The sequence below is a fragment of the Lolium perenne genome, chromosome 4 (genome assembly GCF_019359855.2).
Source record: "Lolium perenne isolate Kyuss_39 chromosome 4, Kyuss_2.0, whole genome shotgun sequence".
NCBI classification, from domain to species: Eukaryota; Viridiplantae; Streptophyta; class Magnoliopsida; order Poales; family Poaceae; genus Lolium; species Lolium perenne.
This window is the reverse complement of record NC_067247.2, coordinates 40,352,961-40,362,819: the sequence shown is the minus strand read 5'-3', so window position 1 is coordinate 40,362,819 and position 9,859 is coordinate 40,352,961. Positions and strand designations below refer to the sequence as shown.

The 9,859-nt window shown below is 42.1% G+C and overlaps 1 protein-coding gene across 1 annotated transcript; it reads right to left on the bottom strand.

Annotated features, from left to right (window-relative positions):
- Positions 1-5,083: 5,083 nt before the first annotated feature.
- On the bottom strand, positions 5,084-9,105 carry LOC127346704 (uncharacterized). Its single transcript, XM_051372979.1, has 2 exons — positions 8,945-9,105; positions 5,084-5,642 (listed from the first exon to the last, which is right to left on the bottom strand). Exons 1-2 carry the CDS (start codon positions 9,103-9,105, stop codon positions 5,084-5,086), a joined length of 720 nt encoding a protein of 239 aa, XP_051228939.1.
- Between the last annotated feature and the right edge of the window lie 754 nt (positions 9,106-9,859).

Sequence of the window (9,859 nt, the reverse complement as noted above, 5' to 3'; positions counted from 1 at the left end):
AACAGTCGAACATCTTTTCATTGAATGTCCATTGGCTAAACTTCTTTGGCGAACGGTTAACTTTACTTTTGATCTTCCACCTCCAACCAATGTTACAAATATGTTTGGAAATTGGTTAAATGGAGTAGATAGACAATCTAAAGCGTTCATCCGGGTGGGGGTTTCTGCTTTATGTTGGTCTATTTGGATGGTTCGAAATGATCTTATCTTTAACAAAAAACATTCTTTCCACTATTTGCAGGTTATTCACATGATGGCTCACTGGGTCCAGCTATGGGCTCTCCTTTCGCCGGAGGGGCTCAGGGATGCCATGGTTTCTGGATGCACACGGCTCCTGACGATCGCTGGTTGATTCTTGTATCAACTGTAGGCGATGATTGTTTTCTTTAGAATGTAAGACTGGATAAAACTTGTGGTTAATAAAAGGCCGTGTGCATCATCATGATGCAGAAGCTGGGGTTAAACTCCCCATTTCGAAAAAAAAGACGGTCCAGGTTGAGTACATGGAAGTGACATCCACTCTTCAGTTGCCGGATTGCACACAATGGCGTTGGAAACCCCATTATGACAAAGAAGTAGTCCATTGCTGCAGCCATTAAGCTCTAAGGGGTACTCACCACATGGCACAAACCTAAGTGTTGTATCAATATCCTTATCATTTGACTGAAGTCTGGAGAGATGGATGGGGCCAAGCCCATGTTTTTGGTACAAGAGACCAGAGGGAGTTCTTGGGAGCTTCTGGCGGTAGTGTGGATCAGATGAGAAGGCCAACCAAGACTTGCAGACACACTTGAAGCGGCAAAAGGACTTCAGCGGCAGCCGAGACATAATGTCCACCACCAGCTCATCAGGTAGTACACACGTGGATATCCCCTGCTGGGGTTTTCTATCTCGTTTGATCCAAGCTAGCTTCTGAACTTATGTGCACCAAAAGAGAAGTAAACATATAGTATTATAAAACTGAGAAACTTAATGTTCAATTGTTCATGCAAAACTACAGGTAACCCTGTCTCCATGCTTGATTAACAATTCATGCTTGAAGCAGCATACTCGAGATGAGATCAACAACTGATGAGATCAAATAATCTTATACCCACAATTCAGACTGACATCAACAATTGATTAAGGGTAACCACTGTCTCCATGCTTGAAGCGGCATACTCGAGATGAATATGCATGAATCACAATGAAGTGGAAGCATGGCTACCATTCGAACTGAAATTATATCCAACATTCATTTCACAAACTATTACAGCAAATTCGTGTTTGTCTCCTTATATCAATGTTTTTGGGCCGGGGTTTACATCAGAATTTACAAAATGAACACAGCAACAAAGCATATGTGGGTATGGGCTTATGCTTTATAGATAACTAGATGCAAATAACAGAACCATGTAGCTATTCCATGATTAGTTTGCCATCCATTTCACAATTAGACAGCGATAAAGGAAAGTACACGTGGTGTTATTATGTGCAAGAAAACAAAATTTTGCGGTCTAAAAAAGGGAAACAAAATGTACCTTGAGGATCTAAGGTGCGTTGTTGCTAGTGACTTGACAAACGGAGTGAATTGTTGAGGCAACAATTGCTATCTCGTCAGATAAGCGAGTGACCGGCAGAAACCAACTCATCAGACATCAGAATCAGATCATATGCTCCAAGCGGATAGGGAAAAGCGTCAGTTTACTCAAAACCCCGCCAGCTAGCTAGGGGAGGGGAATCCAGGGTGGCGGAACGGGCGGCGGTGAGAGTCAGTCAGGGTACACCTGCACGGGACAGATCTCGGGTTAGAACTTCGCAGCAGCACTTGAGCGGAGACATGCGGCACGAGCCCGGAGGAGAGGAAGGGGAACGTGAACTCACCCCGTAATGGTTGATTACCGGAGGCAGTCGGCGAGTGCTGCAGGCACGGGGGAAAGTTACCGGCGCAGGCGTGCGCGACGGGGAACTCGGTGATGCAAGAAGCAGCGGTCGCGCCGGAGAAGGGCCTCGCCGCCGCTCGCCGGGGAATGGCCTCGCCGCCGCAGTGCTTTTGGGAAATTGGAAGAGAAGGGAAGAGCGGCCACGATTTTGGACTGGGCTGCAGAGCTGCTCGTGTTCGTTTCTTCAAGAGGCTCGTATTGGGCTTGGTTGAGACCCTCGTAGGCAAATACGGAGTAGATCCAACTACCGTCGAAGCTCGACAACACTCTATACGCTGCATACGTGTTTTTTTTTTCTACTATTAACACGTCCGTGCCAATGCCATGCCACGCTAGGGTAAAACAATTTGAAGCATATATGTTACTCAACTTATATGTCAAATTGATTCACTGTGATATATATTTGTTTTTTTTTCAGTGCAGTAAAGGAGAAGGTAGTTTGTAAGGGCCAGATGAGAATGCTATAAAATTTAGTCAAAGGAGGCAGAGGCACCCCACTTCTCTGAAGAGTGCAAATGACGTGCCCGATTAATGGAGGATATAGTTTTCTTTAGTCCGAGACAATATATTGCAAAGATAACTCCTCATATTCCAAATTCTTCTGGGACTTCAATCATCGTGATTTGAGACACTCAACATGCCTGTCATCAGCCATGAAATAAGACATGTATTCCCGGGCCAATGGCGGACCTAGGATTCTAGCAAAGCATATACCGCACCAAAATTTTGACGAGCCTAGTAATAATGATTTTTTCTTAAGAATTTAAAGAAAAAAGACAATTATGTGTGAAAAATAACTAAACATAAAAGCCATTTCGCATTATATAATCAAAAAGGTAAATTGTGGCACACGTGAACCATTGGTGGGTCATTCTAACACGGAACTACATTTTCTCTGTTTCGTGCGACCCTAAATGTCTAAAGTATTTGACCGCAGAATACTAAAATAAAGAAAATTTATAAAAAGGATGTTGCAAAAAGCTACAGTAGTACATATATATATATATATATAAATATTAATCATATACTTGACTTGTGAAAACTAATTATCAATTTACTTTTTTTTGAGAAGTCTCAATTTACTAAATTAGCAGCTGATGTTGCGCAGCTAGCCCATATAAACGCAGTGTAAAGTGGCTCCAACGTACTTACTACAGTTAATCATCATAGTTAATCAGGTCAAATCCATTAGTACTAACAAAATAGCTAGGTGCATCAGTTGCCACAGTTAGCTTACAGATTAACGGATCGATGGTCACGCTACCAAAGTCATCCAACGCAATGCCCTGAATGAACATGCTTGGCCGATGTCTTCATAGCTTGGTTTATCGGACACAGTTTATAACTTAATTTGGTAGCTTGGTTTACTCGTTTTACTGCTGCTGGAGTAAAACGAACATACGGCATGCTTGCATGCTCGGCCATACCCGTCATTGTCCCGGACTCCCAGGCTCACTGTACTACTTGTGCTAGGTGTACATGAGTAAAGAAAACCATGATGGCCACTTGACATGGTTGTTGCAGATGACAACCATACATGTACGTGATCATAATTCTAGCAGAGCTCAATATATATCCTATGAGAGATGTACACTTATATATTGGCATATATGTGCACTGTAAAGTTTAGAAGTGCTCTACAAAAAAACTTTAGAGTGTAGAGTAAATATTGGGGAAATTATAGCACCTGAAATGGTTCTACAAAAATAGGAACGCTTGGGTTTGAGATGCATCAGGAATTCCCAAGTCACCTTCAGGCTGGTCATAGTGGTAAGTATCATGTAGTAGTATCATGCATATGATATTTGTGTATGATACTATCTCTATAGTGCTTAGTATCAATAAATATAGCTACCACATCAGCATTTTTGTGGGACCAATGTGCATGATACTAGCTATGATACTAGCACTATGGCTAGCCTCAAGAGTAATTATTGGGCACCAATGTAACTTTGGGGTACTCCTGTTTCCCTTGGATTAGTTTGATGTCTCCACCATCATATTCCTCCACATAGGACCACCACCACGACGATCGCCACTGCACCACATTGATGGTAGTCAACGGTGCCCCGACGGTTCCAAGAGACGCAACCTACAGGCTATATGGCGTCGCCTCGACATCATGGATTCGTTTTCACCATTTCATGGTCCGCACGTCAACACATTGATATGTGCTACCAGTGATAACGTGAAAACATTTAACCATGGATGCCTAACAGTGATCAAGCAAGTATCGCACGTTGACCTTGATATGTGCGTGACTGAAGATTAACATGCAGAGTCTCGGTCGACTGATATGCAGTGACGTCGATTATCCTAGAGTCACGGGGCGTCTCAAGTGGTTTTTACCTCTGCCTACTTGGACGAAACATAGGATTGATTAATCCACCATACCATATGCAGTGCAATAAGAAACTGACCGTATATGTTAATCACACGCTGCAATCCAGGCTACGAACTTGTGGAGAGGTTTTTAACTAGACAAGGAAAAGATGGACTGCAGAGGAGACACGCACACATCTACACAAGGTATTTTGAACATGCTCTGCAGCGAGAACCACTGGAACAACAGCTTCACTAGCAGTTCTGACCGAAATGCTGCATGCCTGAATATATGCAGTCATCAAGTAATTCCACTTCTTCGTAAAATAAAATCAAGTCATTCCACTCATGTGCCCAGGATATGTATCCACATGTTAACAACATCAACACAACAGATGTACTTAATCCCCAGTTTTTCCCTATTAAGCGTGCATAAGTTTGAACAGAGTTGACAGGCCAGAGAAGCAACTACCAAATGGCACGCAAATTCAACAATCTAGTGCGTACGTCACAGAAGACTGTCTTGTCACGCAGCTGATACACAAAAGGTGCTTAAAAAGTATAGACCACTAATAGCTTAGAAAGTAGACCACTAATGTTACTCCAGATTTTCAGAACATCAACAAGACAAGAGAAAATTTACTTTGAGCATCCATAAAATAGTCCACCTTAAGTAAGACTAGAGTTGGCGGGAAAATGACAAGTAACAACCAGATGAAATAGAGCACATAGAGATGTTTGCTACAGCCGATGCACCAATCCAGTACATCCGTAAGATGTTTGCCACAGATAATACATAAACAATGCCTAGAGATTACATCATTCATTAGGATAAACATTTACAAGCTAGCATTGATCTTGAGCCCCTTTAAGCCCTGAAGCTGGAACTTGCGGTAGTATGGCACATAGAGTAGACCTCGATATTGGTTAAAGAACCTTGGAATCTTTAGGATCTCTGAGCCTTCTCCAGTGCTAATGCTAAATGAGAGCACCTTATCAGTAGTAAGGTCAAGAAGGATAACCAGCTCTCTCTCCAAGTCAAATGTCAGGATGTCATAATCGAAATACCACGATCCTTGACTATTAATATGGAGCAAGATATCACTCCCAAATACGTTGACCATACTTACACGATGCTTCACCACCCACCTATCAGAGCCTTCCAAACTCCAAATCCGCATCATGCAACCATCCAATTCTTGTTGTGCATAGCATAAGAGTCCAGATGACTGGCCAAGACACCCGTCAAGGCAGCAAAACTTATTCTCTAGTCCATTTGGAAATCCTGGTAGCTGAATGGTCCTATCATTGAGCAACTGCGTGCGTGTGTCAGGTGCATCGAGTGCCAGAGGCAATGCCCCCATAACTACCTCACATACAGCACCCCATTTACAAAGACTGAATCGCCCGAAAATGCAGATTTAGTTTCCCAAAGACATGCAGACCACGTGGAATCCTCTGAGAAAAATACCTTTTTTTTTCGAAATGGGGAATAAAACCCCGGCTTCTGCATCATGATGATGCACACGGCCTTTTATTAAACGTATGATAGCACAAAGTTATTACACCTCAGTCATCGCCAAGAATTGATACAAGAATCAACCAGCGAAAGAGAACTAAAGAAAACGGAGTACACATCACTGTATCCTCCTATTGTGCCGCCAGCCAGCCTGGCACAAGATATCCTGAGCGACCATCTGGAGCCGTGTGCATCCAATAGCCATAGCATCCCGTTGTCCCTCCGGTGACAGAAGAGCCCACAACTGGACCCAATGTGACACCATATGGATAACCTGCAAAAAGTTAAAAGAATGTTTTTTGTTAAAAATAATATCATTTCTTGTCCTCCAGATAGACCAACATAAGGCAGAAACCCCAATACGGATGAAAGCCTTTGATTGTCTATCAACTCCATTTAGCCAATTACCAAACATATTGGTAACATTGGTTGGAGGCGGAAGAACAAAAGTAAAATTAATCGTACGCCAAAGAATTTTAGCTAAAGGACAAGTGATGAACAGATGCTCAATAGTCTCCTGCTCACCACAAAAAACACATTTTGTACAACCATTCCATCTTCTTTTGGCTAAATTGTCTTTAGTAAGTAAAACCTTATTACTTAGGAACCACATAAATATTTTTATCTTTAAAGGAACTTTAACTTTCCAAAGGTATTTCCGCAAAAAAGGGGTATGGTCATTCATAAGATCCTCATACATAGATTTCACTGTAAACACGCCCTTTGTTGTCAATTTCCAAACAAACTGATCCTTTTCATCTGATAAAGTAATCCTCATAAGTTTTCGGCATAACTGCAACCATGAAGTCCATTTGTTACCCACCAAAAGCCTTCTGAAACTGATATTCAGAGGCGTTTGAGCTAACACGTGAGCTACGGTCACATTCTTATGATGTACAATAGTATACAAGGAAGGATATTGTTGAGCTAATGGTGTTCTACCCAACCAGGTGTCTTCCCAGAATCGGATATTTGTTCCATTACCCAACTTGAAAAAACCTCTGTTAAAAAAATCGTCCTTAACCCTCATCAATCCCTTCCAAAAGGGAGAATCTGTGGGTTTAGCTTGTACCTCGGATAAGGTCTTTTGTCTTAGGTATTTATTCTGTAGCAACTCCTGCCACACCCCATCCTCATTTAGAAGCTTATAAAGCCACTTACTCAATAAACATCTATTTTTCAATTCAAGGACCTCAATACCTAGACCTCCTTGATCCTTGGGTCTGCAGACGATATTCCACTTAGTAAGTCGATATTTCCTTTTATTTTCGTCGGATTGCCAGAAAAACCGGGATCTATAAAAGTCCAATATTTTCCTTACCCCAACAGGTATTTCTAGAAAAGAAAGCATGAACATCGGTAAGCTCGTTAAACCGAATTGATAAGGACAAGTCTGTCTCCATAGGACAGTAGTTTGCCTTTCCAGCATCCCAATTTGCTTTCAAATCGGGTCTCTACTGGATACCAATCAGAAATTCTAAGCTTTCTAAAATGAATAGGGATACCTAAGTATTTAAAGGGTAACGAACCAGCATCACATCCAAAGATCTGTTTATACTGGTCCACTTCATCATTTGCCTTCCCAAAGCAAAAAATCTCACTCTTATGAAAATTAATTTTAAGCCCAGAGAGTCCTTCGAAAAGGCATAGAATTAATTTCATATTCACTGCTTTCTGGAGATCATGTTCTAAGAAAAGGATAGTATCATCAGCATATTGTAAAATAGAGATCCCCCCTTCAACCAAATGAGGAATAAGCCCCCCTACCTGATCATCATTTTTTGCTCTCTCAATGATGATAGCAAGCATATCCACTACAACATTAAAAAGAATAGGAGACAAAGGATCACCCTGTCTCAAACCTTTTTTTTGTCTGAAAATAATGACCAATGTCATCATTTACTTTTACACCTACACTACCCCCTTGGACATATTGGCTGATCATCCTACACCATTCAGGGGCAAACCCCTTCATCCTCAAAGTTTGTTGTAGGAATGACCATTTGACTTTATCATATGCCTTTTCGAAGTCGATTTTAAATAAAACTCCATCTAATTTCTTATTATGTAACTCATGGATAGTTTCGTGAAGAATGACCACCCCTTCAAGAATATTCCTTCCCGGCATAAAAGCGGATTGTGTTGGTCTTATAACTCTTGGGGCAATCCCCGTTATACGATTTGTACCAGCCTTAGTAAAAAATTTAAAGCACACATTCAGAAGAAAAATAGGTCTATATTGTTGTATTTGCACCGCGTCCTCTTTTTTGGGTAATAATGTAATGACGCCAAAATTCAATTTGTATAGAGGCAAATCCCCAATACTGAATTGATTGAACAGCGCCATTAAATCATCTTTTATTACTACCCAAAAATTTTGATAAAACTCAGCCGGAAAACCATCAGGTCCCGGCGCTTTATTACGTTCCATCTGAAAAAGTGCGTCATGAACTTCTTCCTTAGAAAAAGAAGCTGTGAGAATCGCATTCTCAACAGTCGATATCTGGGGAATGTCCTGCACCTCCTCCTCTACCAAAGAAATATTATTTGACACCGGTGCCCCGAATAATTTTTTATAGAACTCAGTAATGTAGACCTTCAAATTATCCTCCCCAATAATGGTTCCTTCTTGTTGTTCTAATTGGAAATTTTTCTTTCTTCTGTGTTTCCCATTTGCAATCAAATGGAAATATCTCGTATTATTCCCCCCTTCTTGGATATGCTTAACTTTAGCTCTCTGCGCCCATTTAGACTCTTCCTCTCTCCGTAATTTATTCAGCTTATCATTTGCATCTTTTAGCGTTTCTCTTTCTGCCATAACTCCAGATTTGTATCCACCATTTGGGAATGGGGTCCACTGAAAGTTGAAGACATAGAAGTGTTGGGACCAAACTGGATCAAAACACAACATGGGATGATTATAGCAGATGGCCGGTTCAGGTTGAGTATCCGGAAGTGTCATCCACTCTTCGGTTGCCAGATTGCACACAATGGCGTTGGAAATTTTTGCACACATATGACGTCCACGATAACAAAGAAGTAGGCCATTGCTGCAAGCCATAAGCTCGAAGTACTCATAACGTGGCACAAAGCTAAGTGCTGTGTCAATATCCCCGTGGCTTGAGGTTGAGGGAAGTCCAACAAGACGGATGGCGGTGACATACTCACGTTTTTTTGGTACAGGAGACCAGCATGGGCTCTTGGGAGCTTCTGGTAGTAGTATGAATCAGATGAGAACGCAAGCCAAGACTTGCAGACACATTTGAAATGGCAAAAGGACTTGAGCGGCAGCCGAGACAGGATCTCCACCACCAGGTCATCAGGTAGTACAGATGTGGCCATCCCCTGCCAAGGTTATATATCTTCTTTGAGGATATCTTGCAGATGAACTTATACATGCATGAAGGGAAATGAAAATAGATGATATGAAGCCAAAAAACTTAGTGTTTACACAGACGGCAGCAGGACAAGAGTAACGAGTTGGTGAACTGGCCCAGGATCCGTAGATTCAATGATGCGATTGCGGCGATGACACTTAGGGAACTGAACCGTGCAGGGGCGCGTTTCACGTGGACGAACAATCAACTGGACCCGATGAAAGGACACGGATGTCGCCTAGAGGGGGGGGGGGTGAATAGGCGGTTTAAAACTTTTACGAGATGGGCTTAACAAATGCGGAATAAAACTAGCGTTTACTTTGTCAAGCCCAAAGCCTATATACTATGGTTCACCTATGTGCACCAACAACTTATTCTAAGCAAAGGTTCACCAAAGTGCACCAACAACTTATGCTAAGCAATACAAGCAACTTATGTGATAGCAAGATATATAACTTCAAGCACGATGGCTATCACAAAGTAAAGTGCATAAGTAAAGAGCTCGGGTATAGAGATAACCGAGGCACGCGGGAGACGATGATTTATCCCGAAGTTCACACTCTTGTGAGTGCTAATCTCCGTTGGAGAGGTGCGGTGGCTTAGTGCTCCCGAACGCCACAAGAGGCTCACCTTGAGGTGTGGTTGCTCGATGCACACCAACGCCACAAAGGCCTCACCCCAAGATGCGGTACTCACACCACACACCGAACGCCACGAAG